General features: G+C 43.3%; 1 protein-coding gene across 1 annotated transcript; it reads left to right on the forward strand.

The window, feature by feature from the left end:
• Window positions 1-1701: 1701 nt before the first annotated feature.
• LOC106560314 (epoxide hydrolase 4) lies at window positions 1702-13506 on the forward strand. Its single transcript, XM_014123099.2, has 7 exons — window positions 1702-2092; window positions 3250-3335; window positions 8258-8415; window positions 9086-9214; window positions 10630-10733; window positions 11367-11515; window positions 12584-13506. The coding sequence occupies exons 1-7, from the start codon at window positions 1850-1852 to the stop codon at window positions 12822-12824; spliced, it is 1110 nt and encodes a 369-aa protein (XP_013978574.2). The 5' UTR covers window positions 1702-1849; the 3' UTR covers window positions 12825-13506.
• Window positions 13507-14466: the final 960 nt, after the last annotated feature.

Here is a 14466-nt window from a genome sequence, read left to right on the forward strand (position 1 = left end):
TCCTCGAAGTTCTACAGCTGCACCACCACCTGGTATAGTAACTGCTCGGCATCTGACCGTAAGGCCCTACAGAGGGAAGTGCGTAGGGCCCAGTACATCACTGGGGCCAAGCTTCCTGCCGTCCAGAACCTATATACTAGGTGGTGTCAGAGGAAAGCCCCAAAAATCGTCAAAGATTCCAGTCACACAAGTCATTGACTTTTCTCTGCTACCGCACAGTAAGCGGTACCGGAGTGCCAAGTCTAGGACCAAAAGGCTCCTTAACAGCTTCTACCCCCAAGCCATAAGACTGCTCAACAATTAATCAAATGGCCACCGGATTATTTGCATTGACACCCCCGCCGCTGCATTCGTTTTTTTTACTCTGCTGCTACTCGATGTTTATCGATGCATATTCACTTCACCCCTACCTACATGTACAAATGACCTCGACTAACCGGTACCCCCTGTATATAGCCTAGTTATTGTTATTCTATTGTTACATTTTTATTATTTTTACTTTAGGAAACTGTTTACCAAATAAACTAACTCTTTCTTGAACTGCACTGTTGGTTAAGGGCTTGTAAGTAAGCATTTCATGGTAAGGTCTACACATGTCAGCGCATGTGACAATTTGTTTGATTTGATTAATGGATGATGACGATGATTTATAGAAGTGCTTGACTTGGACTGAAATAGGTTCCGGTACTCATTTTGGGTGTCGGTACTGTTTATATTTAAGTGCAGGAACTTTATAATACTTTTAAGCTAATATTTTATAAGATGTGTAGGAACTCAAGCCATATAACATTTTAGGTGCCGGTACTTGTATTTGTATATATTAGAGATCCCAATTAGCTGCCTTCCCTGTGGCTCAGTTGGTAGTCATGGTGTGTGCAACGCCAGGGTTGTGGGTTCGATTCCCACGGGGGGCCAGTACAAAGAAAAAATGCATGAAATGAAATGTATGCATTCACTACTGTAAGTCGCTCTGGATAAGAGCTTCTGCTAAATGACAAATGTAAAAATGTTCTGGTGAGCTCCTGCCCAAGTCAAGCACTAATGATCAGCCAGTCCATCAAGGAGGATATCCAGAAAGTTTTCATTACAATAAAAAGATGACGCAATACTTGAAAACAGAGTGCACATTCAGATCTACACACTTGCATTTGTTCAGTGACTGAGATTTGACAAGACAAGCTGGACTCACAATGCCTCAATTTAGTGTTATTCTTAGCAATTTTCCAACTGCATGCCAGTATACTGCAATAATAGCTATACACTCACTGAGAGTCAGTCCTGTACATTAACTTTTTTACATTCATACTTCCCATATCAGCATCCATCAACCTTCGATTGAGCAGTGGATTACAGCCCTGGGAGTCTCACCATTTTCTTCCCTTGAGGCGTTAACTGTCATTCATCTTTAATCCCAGAGAGCTCTTGGTCTCTCAATCATGTCCCTAGATCAGTCTCAGTCAGGCACTTGCTCATTCACCTCTTATTTTGCAGTCTAAACACGTAGAAAGGGTTTCAGAAAATAATCTGTTTTGAAGGTGACGTGGCGTCTCATATTTTTCTCTGATTCATTTCTAGGCTTTTAGATTAAAATAATAGAAGCGTTAAACACCAATCTCAAACTAAACATCCTATCTGCTGTCATCACACGCACGCGTGGGTTCTGACGTACTGCTCCCCTCTTGAACATTTCATTCAGGGATCCTCCCTAGTACAGCGGCAGACCGACAAGCAGATGCGCTGTTAGCGGAGCTACCGGATAACGATGAGCGATATTTCAAGATAATTAACAAAATAATATATCAATAGGTAGGTGACGTTATCTGCGTTGTTTTACCTGAGTAATGTAAAGATGGCGAGAGTGCTCAACAACTTGCTCCTGTTTACAATCAGACTCACGCTGAAGATCCGAGTTTTAGGGTATTGGTCGTTGATATACGGTTATTGTGCCCTCTGCACTGCCGTAGCGCTGCTGAAACTTTGGTGGAGCATCATTTTAAGGCCGTCAGCCACCTTTCAGTGGGGAATTCGCGAAACTCCCCCTGCTTGCTTGAATGACACGTCCTTGGGAACCCACTGTTACGTTAGAATAAAGGTATGGCACACTTTACATTGCACGTGAGAGGAAGCCTATTTGAGATTGGGAAATAGCCTTTTGTGTGCGTGAGAGGTCTGTTTAGGTAATTCCGTATGTGCCTTAGTTTGTTTGTAGAATTGAAATCAATTCGAATAGGCCTGCAGGGTACGTGCAGATCTTGGGGCATCTGTTTTGTTTTGGGGGAATTTCAGCGAAACGCCATATGCAGATATATTTGCAGTGTAGGCTTCTGTTATTATTCCAAGCGACTGTCTCTGTATATGCGCTCACGCCTCAGAGGTAGGTAGTGCTGAACGGGCAGTCCCCTATAGCAGCAGCAATAGTAATTCGTGACAAATGTCACGATTTCATACGAGTACCAAGATAAAAGGTGCTATAAACTGTAGATTCACATTTAATTTGTATTTTTCGTTTAAATGTTTATTTAGCAACACATTATCCCTTATAGGATTCACATAGCATGAACGCATGCTCACAATAATAATGTGGCAGTTCAGTTGTAAGAATAATCCCCTATATTATTTGACATCCTAAGTAACCTGTGCGATTTAAGTTTGTGCCAGTAAGTAGCTACATTGGGCCAGAAAACGCTTGAGCTAGACAATGTTATAAAATCAGAAATTAGATAAGATAGGTAGTCCATGCATATAAACCAATCAAATGTATCCACACTTTACTCAACGGGTAGACCATAAGAACAACCTATTCTACATACCATTGCAACATAAATTCACAATGATTTGAATAGAATTGGCTATAAATGTTAGTGACAGATTGATTTCATAATATAAAGAATGCTTCATACTGGAATGACCAGACAGAAGGCAGGCCAGGGCTGAGTTTATGGGATGGCCCTGCTCTCTCCCTGTTCTATCCCTGCTTTACAGCGCCATAAAGCACACAGCAATGTTGGAGGATGAGAGTTTTATGTCACAGAGAGCACTACGCCCCAAATGGCATCCTATTCCCTATGTAGTGCACTACTTTCAACCAGAGCCCATAGTAGTGCACTATATAGGGAATAGGGTGTCATTTGGGACACAGCCAGAGACCAGCAGACAGTAAGAGCCCACGTGATGGTGATCAGGGAAGTGTTGACATATAACAGTGTGTCCCTGGTGACTGACAGATCTGTCTTCCGTCTTTATTCTCAGGAGTCTGGTCTGAGGTTTCACTATGTCGCTGCTGGAGAGAGAGGGAAACCGCTCATGCTGTTTTTGCATGGTTTCCCAGAGTTCTGGTAAGACATCTAGACTACACAGTGCGTCTGCACGTTATACACACATAAAGGGCTGGTGTTTCAACCCAGACACAGATTAAGCCTAGTTCTGGACTGAAAGGCACTTTCAATTGAAATTCTCAATTTATCTTGCTTTTTAGTCTTGCTTTTTAATCTGTGTCCAGGAAACAGGCCCATAGAGACTCAACAAATTTATTGGTATTGCCTGGCCAGTTAATTTTTTTATTTTTGTGTTTTTATGCTGAGAAAGCATTTTGGAAAGGAGCTCCTTTGCAAACTAACTAACCAGGACCCCCATGAAACACTGACCCCGGGGCCTCCCGAGTGGCACAGCACTTTAAGGCACTGCATCGCAGTGTTAGAGGTGTCACTACAGATCTGGGTTCGATCCCGGGCTATGTTGCAGATGACTGCGACTGGGAGACCCATGTCCCGGCTGTGATGTCCTTGTCCCATCGGGCTCTAGTGAATCCTTGTGGCGGCCAGGCGCATGCATGCTGACTTCGGTCACCAGCTGTACTGTGTTTCTTCCAACACATTGGTGCAGCTGGCTTCCTGCTTAAGCGAACAGTGTGTCAAGAATCAGTGCGACTTGGCGGGGTCGTGTTTCGGAGGACGCACGGCTCTCGACCTTCGCCTCTCCTGAGTCCTTACTGGAGTTGCAGCGATGGGACAAGACTGTAACTACCAATTGGATATCACGAAAAAGGGGTAATAATAATACCAACAACAAGAAAAAACACCCCATAACTACTATATCGATCCCACACAACAGTACTGTATCATGTAACCAACGCTCTGCTGTACATTACTTCTGCATCAAAAGACCATATCTCAGTTGGGGTCTTCATACCATGTGATTCTTCAATTACAATATTCCTATTAGACTTTATTGCTTATTAGGATAGCTAAGGATCTAAAGTTCCTTGTTCCTCTTTCCACCATGTTTCATAAAAAATGATATGGAGCGTAGTAGTGAGATCGACCTCTGGAATGGGGCTAAATTAAGAGGTTGTCAAGTGCTGTAAGCTAGTCCATATCTCAGGGAACTCACAGAGCAGCAGAAAGGACAGGACCGGGCTTAATTAACGGGTCTTCTTGGGTCTATTCTGCCTCACTGCCCATCTACTGCACAGGAATCCATGATGAACTTTGAATGTGTCCCAAATGGCACCCTATTCTGTATATAGTGCACTACTTTTGACCAGAGCCATATGGGTCCTGGTCAAAAGTAGTGCATTTATGGGATTAGTGTGCCATTTGGGACGTAGCGTCTCTCTCTGCAGTGCTAGCTGGACAGACAGACTCTCTTCCACTTATGAGTTTCTTCTCCCACTTAATTCAGTGTTTAAAAAGTGCTAAACCCAAGTTTCCCTTATCACTCAGAATAGAGAGAGGCTTGGTGTGTGGGTGATTGGGGTGCAAGGTGGGGGGCTGTGAAGGAACTGGAAGTGCCTGTGTTATTTTAAACCTCATCTATATTCTAAGATATTGGGTTTCTCTGCTCCAGTCCTGTGTCCCAAATGGCACCGTATTCCCTGTAGTGCACTACTTTTGACCAGGGCCCAGCTCTTATCCTGACTCAACAGAACCCCAGTCAGGCCTTGTGCTCCTCCTCTGTGGGGCTTTGAGCTCTGAGGAGCCTCAGCCTCCAGTCCACAGCAGATAGATCCCCAGCAGACAAGATCTTCAATTAGAGAGCTTTTGCTCTCCACTATGATGATTGAGCGGATTAGAATTGTGGAAAGAACATCTCATATTATAAACTCAGCAAGAAAAGAAACATCCCTTTTTCAGGACCCTGTCTTTCAAAGATAATTCATCAAAATCCATATAACTTCACAGATCTTCATTATGAAGGGTTTAAACACTGTTCCCCATGCTTGTTCAATGACCTATAAACAATTAATGAACATGCACCTGTGGAACGGTCATTCAGACACTAACGGCTTACAGACAGTAGGCAATTAAGGTCACAGTTCTGAAAACTTAGGACACTAAAGAGGCCTATCTACTGACTCTGAAAAACACCAAAAGAAATATGCCCAGGGTCCCTGCTCATCTGCGTGATTGTGCCTTAGGCATGCTGCAAGGAGGCATGAGGACTGCCGATGTGGCCAGGGCAATAAATTGCAATGTCCTTACTGTGAGATGCCTAAGACAGCGCTACAGGGAGAAAGGATGGACAGTTGATTGTCGTCGCAGTGGCAGACCACATGTAAAAACACCTGCACAGGATCGGTACATCCGAACATCACACCTGCGGGACAGGTATAGGATGGCAACAACTGCCCGAGTTACACCAGGAACGCACAATCCCTCCATCAGTGCTCAGACTGTCTGCAATAGGCTGAGAGAGGCTGGACTGAGGGCTTGTAGGCCTGTTGTAAGGCAGGTCCTCACCAGACATCACTGGCAACAACGTTGCCTATGGACACAAACCCACCGTCACTGGATCAGACAGGATTGGCAAAAGTGCTCTTCACTGACGAGAAGCGGTTTTGTCTCACCAGAGGTGATAGTCGGATTCGCGTTTATCGTCGAAGGAATGAGCGTTACACCGAGGCCTGTACTCTGGAGCGGGATCGAATAGGAGGTGGAGGGTCTGTCTTGGTCTGCGGCAGTCACTAGCAGTTCTGGGGGAGGGGCCAGGGGGGGCCAGTGCCCCTGTGACAATTTTGGACCCCCTTGTGGCCCCCCTAAATGTGGAGTATGAAAGAATTTTTACATAAGACATTTTGCTATCGTTCTTTTTTTACATCCGTTATTAGACAGTGGCAATGCGAAACACTAATTTAACCCACACATTTTCTAGAGGGACGGCTTTAGGCGGAACACAACAGTATCGTACCACATGCAAAACGATATGACAACAATAACGTCTAATGTAACTGGCCCCTCTAACAGTACAACTGGCCCCAACTTGCCCCCCCCAGTTGAAATGGTCTAGAACCGCCACTGGCGGCAGTGTGTCACAGCATCATCGGACTGAGCTTGTTGTCATTGCAGGCAATCTCAACGCTGTGCGTTACAGGGAAGACATCCTCCCTCATGTGGTACCCTTCCTGCAGGCTCATCCTGACATGACCATCCAGCATGACAATGCCACCAGCCATACTACTCATTCTGTGCGTGATTTCCTGCAAGACAGGAATGTCAGTGTTCTGCCGTGGCCAGCGAAGAGCCCGGATCTCAATCCCATTGAGCACGTCTGGGACCTGTTGGATCGGAGGGTGAGAGCTAGGACCATTCCCCCCAGAAATGTCCGGGAACTTGAAGGTGCCTTGGTGGAAGAGTGCGGTAACATCTCACAGCAAGAACTGGCAAATCTGGTGCAGTCCATGAGGAGGAGATGCACTGCAGTACTTACTGCAGCTGGTGGCCACACCAGATACTGAATGTTACTTTTGATTTTGACCCCCCCTTTTGTTCAGGGACACATTATTCCATTTCTACTAGTCACATGTCTGTGGAACTTGTTCAGTTTATGTCTCAATTGTTTAATCTTGTCATGTTCATACAAATATTGAGAGGATGTTTCTTTTTTTGTTGAGTTTATAAAGGTGACCTTCACTCCGTTTGGAAGGGAAGAAGGGAAGCCGAGTGCCAGTAGAAATAATGCAGTATAAGATACAGCAACTTTGTAGGTATATTCAAGAGAGAAACACACAGCGTTTTTATAGAAGAATATATGCCTAGGTAAAAGTTTGTGGTTTTTCAGCAGTGTTCAGCAGGGGTTTAATAATTAAATACTGTCTTGTGTGTGACTTTCTCCTCTCACAAATAATAATATAAAATGCCAGTAAATAATATTACAAAATTAAATATCTAAATATGCAAAATGAAACTATAACTAACTTAACTAAATAACGGTCATCTTCATCTCTCTCACACACACACTCACTCACTCACTCACTCTCTCTCGTTCTCAAATTCAAGCTGCTTTATTGGCATGAAAAACATTGTGTCAATATTGTCAAAGCAACAATGTATACAATATACATTGTAATACAATTATAAACAATAAAATAATAATATAGAATGGCAGTAAATAATAATACAAAATTAAATATAAAAATAATAACAATAAAATAGTAGTAAAATAATAGTATAATGTAATAAATATAAATATGGAAAATGAATCCATAACTAACTTATAACTAAATAACGGTCATCTTCACCATTACATCAGTACTACAACTACTGTCGTCATTACTAGTACTACTACCACCACCATCACTAAACTGCTATCATTACCATTACCACCCATATCACTACTATTTGGAATGATAAACAACAATAATAATAATAGTAATAACAATAATTGTAATAATAAATAAGTTACTGCTTACTATGCAGATGTTATTATCCAGTGTCCCTCAGGCTATGGCAGGAAAATACATATTTGGCTGCAAGAGGAGCCATTGCTCCTTCGCCCATGAGTATTTGTCGTTTTTCCTCTGGGTTTAATAAGTTAAAATTTGGAGTAAATGTAGTCATTTCTGTGAATAAGGAATCTCTTTGTGAGGAATATTTATCACACTAAAGGAGAAAGTGCATCTCTCTCTCTACCTCCTCTGTCGTGCAGTGACCACATACACGCTCCTCTTTGGGTAGCCATGTCTTTTTATGTCTGCCGGTTTCTATTTCCAATCGGTGGTCACTCAGCCTGTACTTGGTAAGGATCTATCTCTGCTTCCTATCTCTGACAGAGTAGAGATAATCAGCCAATTCATATTTTCTGTTTAGGGTCAGATGGCAATTTAGTCGGCTTTGGGATTTTGTTTCGTTTTTCCAATGTTGTAAATATGAGTCCTTTGATTGTCTCTGTCTCTGTCTCGGTCCGTCTCTCGTCCTCCCTCTCTCTTTCAATCTCTCCCCCCTCACTCTCTCTCTTTCTCTCTCTGTCCACCTGCCCCCAGGTTTTCCTGGCGCCACCAGCTGCGTGAGTTTAAGAGTGAGTTCCGTGTGGTGGCCGTTGACATGCGAGGCTACGGGGAGTCCGACTTGCCATCATCCACAGAGAGCTACCGCTTTGATTACCTGGTCACAGACGTCAAGGACATTGTGGAATACCTAGGTAAGAGTGGACAACCACATCTTTTTTTCTGTATTTTATATCCATGCTTATGTAGTTTATGCAGAAATACACACGGAGACAGATGTATATATGATGGAAGATGAAACAAAACATGCCCACTCTGATTCAGGGATAGACACTTTAGGGACCATGACTACCCATATTATGAAACATCACTCCGTGGGAACAAAGAGAAAGGGTGACCGTCTGGTGTCCTGAGCTGAGTCAAAGTTAAACTTGTTTCTCATTGTAATACTGTGTGGACTGGACAGCCTGTGAACACCCTGTGGGCCTACAACACAGCAGGACATGACAGGCTTACTCTGACTCATGGTGACTGACCGTGGGTCGTCGTGCTGATACACACTAACTACAGAGCCCCCAGCCAGTGAAACAGGAAGCATCCACTCAGACCTGGGGTCCTCTGTGTCTGTGTAACACCAGTATGCCTCACCTTGTGTCAGACTGATATTTCAAATAGCAGTACACCTGACAATTATTTTCTTTGCAGGCAAAATATTGACATTTTTAAACAAACAAGATTGTTCTACTTCAGGAGGTACTGTATCTTGGCAAGGAGACTCAACTCCAAGAAGGTGAATGAATGGTGCTGGACAAATACACACACACACACACACACACACTCAGACTTTACTCCATCTCTCCTCAGGTTACAACAGATGTCACCTGGTCGGCCATGATTGGGGAGGAACCATCGCCTGGCTGTTCGCCATCCACTACCCCGAGATGGTCACCAAACTCATCGTCCTAAACTGCCCCCATCCATCTGTCTTCAGTGGTATGTCCTAATGTCCTAAACTGACCCCATCCATCTGTCTTCAGTGGTATGTCCTAAACTGACCCCATCCATCTGTCTTCAGTGGTATGTCCTAAACTGACCCCATCCATCTGTCTTTAGTGGTATGTCCTAAACTGACCCCATCTATCTGTCTTCAGTGGTATGTCCTAAACTGACCCCATCTATCTGTCTTCTGTGGTATGTCCTAAACTGACCCCATCTATCTGTCTTCTGTGGTATGTCCTAAACTGACCCCATATATCTGTCTTCAGTGGTATGTCCTAAACTGACCCCATCCATCTGTCTTCAGTGGTATGTCCTAAACTGACCCCATCCATCTGTCTTCAGTGGTATGTCCTAAACTGACCCCATCTATTTGTCTTCAGTGGTATGTCCTAAACTGCCACCACTCCTATTTGTCTTCAGTGGTATGTCCTAAACTGCCACCACTCCTGTCTTCACTGGCACATCCTAACTTCCCTCTGTTTTCAAGTTTCACTTTTGCAAAGTAAATTAGTTTAGCATAAAATGACAGGGACTACATTGGTGAACACACTGTGGACTGAATACACCAATCGACTAGTCCCTGGAACGTCATTGTCCTGAACTGCCTCCATCCCTCTGTGTTAACTGGTACGTCATCACCATCATCATCCTTAGATGAACAACAGATGAAACAGCCTACTGTATGTCACAAATATACAATCATTAAATCAATTGGATGTGAGAGAAACCTCCTCTTCCTCCTTGTGCTAATTAGAGATTACCATCTTTAATTGTGAGGTATTATTACCCTCATGCAGTGTTTGCTGCATCCATCTGGTAGTTCCTCAGTCTCCTTCATTGAGGGGAAGATGGAGGAGGTAATTATACAGTAGTGCTTTAATATGAAGCTGGAGCAGCTGGCTAGACTGGGCTGGAGGAGCGGAAATGAGAGGAGAGGATAGAGGGGAGGTCACTGGCAGACATCCACAGCCTCTCTCTCCCTAGCAACTGCACTACGCTGGATTCGTCTCTTGCTTAACATCCATACTTGCATGCCACTTAGAATACATGCCCAAAACATTGCTTCATTCTAAGTGGTATGCAAGTGTTTATTTTGAAACTTTTTCTCATCCTCTCTTTTTTGTCTTATTTTCCTCTTTTCCCTCTCACCCGCTCCTCTTTTCTCTCATATCCTCTTCTCCCCTCTCCCTCCCTCCCTCCACTCTCCCTCTACTATTTTCTTTCCTCTGTTCTCTCCTGTTCGCTCCCATCCTTTTCTCCCCTCTCCTCTCCCTACCTACCTCCCTCCCTCTCTCCTCTCCTGCCCTTCTCTCTCCCTCTCCCCTTTTCTCTCCTGTTCTCCCCTGTCCTTTTCTTCCCTCCTCTCTCCCTGTGTCTTCTCTCCTCTCCTCTTTCCTCCATGTTTCTAGATTATGCCCTGCGTCATCCCAGTCAGCTGCTCAAGTCCAGCTACTTCTTCTTCTTCCAGCTGTCTCGCTTCCCAGAGCTCATGCTCTCCATCAATGATTTCAAGGTGAAGCATGTTGCATGTATTTGAGTGACCTCAAGGTGAAAAATACAGAACTGCTCCAGGCAACAGGAAGTTGCCTTTGTGTGTATGTCGAAGGGGAGGGGCTTCTTGATGTGATGGTTGTGCCTCAAGGAGTCTGTGTATGGCGACAATTTATAGAGTATAGTAGTTGCAGGCAATCTATCATTGAATGGTAAATGGAGCAAAAATATGTTGGCTTTTTTGTTATTGACAGGAAGGCATGTTAGTTCTTTTTTAGCTATCATGAATATAAATGAATAATGATTAACTATGTTACAAGAAGGCAATCAAATTGATCATGTCTCAAAAAAAGCAATGCATTCCCATATGCGTTTTTTTCCAATATATACTGTAGGGGAGAGAGACGGTTGTCATCCATGATGTTATGCCTAAGTCCTTTTCAGTTGAGTGTAGGTCATCTCACAGTAGTCAACACAACCGCCATGGCATTTATAGAGCCTCATACAACCTGTATTACTGTGACAGTGACATAAGCGACCTTGTCTGTGTGTGCCATCCAGTTCAAATCACACCTTGAGCACAACCGGAAACACACACACACACACACACACACACACTCACCCGGTGTGTCCTTCTGTCCCCTCTGTACTGTAGGCACTGAAGGATCTGTTCACCAGCCGTAGTACAGGGATTGGGAGGAAGGGTCGGTGGCTCACTGCAGAGGACATGGAGGCCTATCTCTACGCCTTCTCCCAGCCAGGGGCCCTCACCGGGGCCCTCAACTACTACAGGAATGTCTTCAGGTTAAGATTATGAACCAATGAAATTCTTAATTAGTGAGCTCTGTATTTGGTCTCCTGTGGGCATCCCTACTTATGTATGACATGCCCATTGAACATGTCGTAGCTGACCACCATTGTTGTGTACCCTCATTTGAGATACGGTTACTTCAAGCGCCTTATGATAATGTGAATCATTAGCACACTCTTGTGTTTGAAATGCTGTTTTGATGAAAGTACATTCAAAAATAAGTTCCTCTTATGAAAACTCAGTGGTTGTGTAATAGGTACAGAGGTCTTGGAATCAGACTACATGATGAGAAATAATTGGGCTTTAGAATAATGTATTCTGTTAGTTTTTTTGTATTGTTTGTCTTTGACAAGTTGACTCCTATAATGAATAAGAGAAAGCCTGGATGATTCCAATGTAATCTCTGGCACTCACTCACTCACTCACTCACTCACTCACTCACTCACTCACTCACTCACTCACTCACTCACTCACTCACTCACTCACTCAGCATCAGAGAGTACATGTGTTTTTGACATGTGAACTGTACATGCATGACTGACTTCACCATCTGCTCTTCTTCCTCAAGCAGCCAGCCAGTGTCTGTCAGAACAGAACAAAATATTTTATTCTGCTCGGAATTATATAATATGAATGTCACTGACACATTATCAATTAGCGTAAGAAACATGTTCTATAAATCTATTATTCAATTAGCCTCTCCACAAGTTTACAACACAGGTAACATACATGGATACCACGTGAATACTGGACATCAAGTCTGCATTAAACCAGATTTCTGGTTCTCAGATGCGTTGCTTTTTAATGTGGAAATTAGAATTTTCAGTTTACTTCCATAATTGACCCCAAACCATTTCAGATCTGATCATGTTTTCTCCACAGGTAACATGGATAGCACATGAAAATATTAAACTCGTCTACATCATGATGGAACGCGAGTGTTTACTGTAACCAGTTTCATATAAGCAACCTATCTCAGATCTGTATATCACATCATATGATTGAGTTTAACCAGTTTTAAGCAACTCATCTCAGGTCTGTTATTAATATTCTCTCCACAGTTCCCTCCCACTCAGCCAGAATGATGTCAAGTCCCCGGTGTTGTTGTTGTGGGGTGAGAGAGATGCCTTCCTGGAGCAGGAGATGGCTGAGGCGTGCCGTGTCTACATCAGGAATCACTTCCGACTCAACATCATCTCCGGGGCCAGCCACTGGCTACAGCAGGACCAGCCTGACATCGTCAACACACTCATATGGACCTTCCTCAAAGAGGGAGAGGGCCGCAAAACCTACAGGAACTGAATCTAGCTAGGTCTACATCCCAAATGGCACACTTTCTTCCTACACAGTGACCTACTTTTGACCAGAGCCCTACGGGTCCTGGTCAAAAGCAGTGCACTATATAGAGAATAGGGTGCCATTTGGGACACAACCTAAAACAGGGCCTCCTCCCTCCTTCACTCCCTCCCTCCCTCCCCACCAGCCACCCCTACCATAGAACGGGGCCTCTTCCCTCCTTCACTCCCTCCCTCCGTCCCCACCAGCCACCCCTACCACTAGAAGCCTGGAATATTCCTGTGAAAAACCAACCAATATAATGACAATGCAATCATTCTTTAAATCTTTGCACATTTCAGATATTTTTTTTATGTCAAAAGAAAGGGAAAGAGAAAAAAAGCACATTTTATTGAGAGGACACTGAGTAGTACAGTAGTATGTTTGACACATATTCAGTACTCTTTTGCACATGACATCCGCCTTAAAGTTTGTAGGTTACAACATTACAAATGTGTGGTAAAATCTCCTTGTGAGTTTGTATTGTGTGGTGCCTTTTAATGTAATGTTGTATAATGTTTTGCGGCGTTGTAAAATTGTGCCATGTCTTCTGAGGTTGAGCTGTGGCGTTTGTCTGCTATATGTGTAACTGGATTGCTCCTCACTATTTTAGACACAATCCTTTGGGATCCCTCTTGTCCCACACCCTTGTCTTCGTCCCAAATGGCACCCTATTCCCTATTTAGGGATATAGGGTGTCATTTGGGACGTAACCGCATACCCTCTCTATCAGGTAGTGTTGTCTTACAGAAAATATTGTTATTTTTGTATTTTTTTGATTATTTACTCAGATATTTGAGAATGTTGTTATTATGAGATTCCTGTATAGAACAACAGTGATGGTTCAATATTGTACACTTTTTTGAATCTCTTCCTACACACTGCATTTTGAAATCCACTGAGCCAGGTCGGCACCATTTTGATTTTTTAAGCAAATAAACTATAATGTGAAGCCTGGGGAGCCATTGTCAATCTTTTTAACTGACCTACTGAATCGACCATTGACTGTATGGATGACAGACACAACCTGACAATTTGCATGCCTGCTGTGTCACAGAAGCAGCCCTGTCATTATATCAGAACATGATTAAAATTAGATTGGCCTGGTTTAGAGATGCCAATCCCTCTAGTTCAAAATAGTTTACTGCGTTTTATTTATTTGTTTGGAGAGATCGAATGCAATCTGAGCATTTACAACACAGTATAACATTTAATACCCATTTATATTCACGCCTATTCATGCATTTATGGTAAAAGTACATCATTTTCCCTATGTCACCTGGCACAGCAAGCATGTTACTTGCAAAGAAATTCAATTGAAATGGTATTAAAATATTGGTCTTGCTCAACATTGCAGCCGACAGTGTAGGCGACTGACTGATTGATCTATTTACCCATGATACATTACGGATTTGAATCTCTCAAACAGCCATTTGACACGTTAGAGCGGATCAATTCTTTCAAATTCCAAAGTGTGTTGTGTTATGGGGATAACAATTGTCCGACTTGCGACTGCATGAACTTTACAAATGTCATGAAGTTTTGACTGCACTTGGCTGCAAGTTTATGCAGTTTCTCTTTACCAATTTCATCCTGCATCCATCTCCTG

This window comes from Salmo salar, chromosome ssa10 (assembly GCF_905237065.1).
Source record: "Salmo salar chromosome ssa10, Ssal_v3.1, whole genome shotgun sequence".
NCBI lineage: Eukaryota > Metazoa > Chordata > Actinopteri > Salmoniformes > Salmonidae > Salmo > Salmo salar.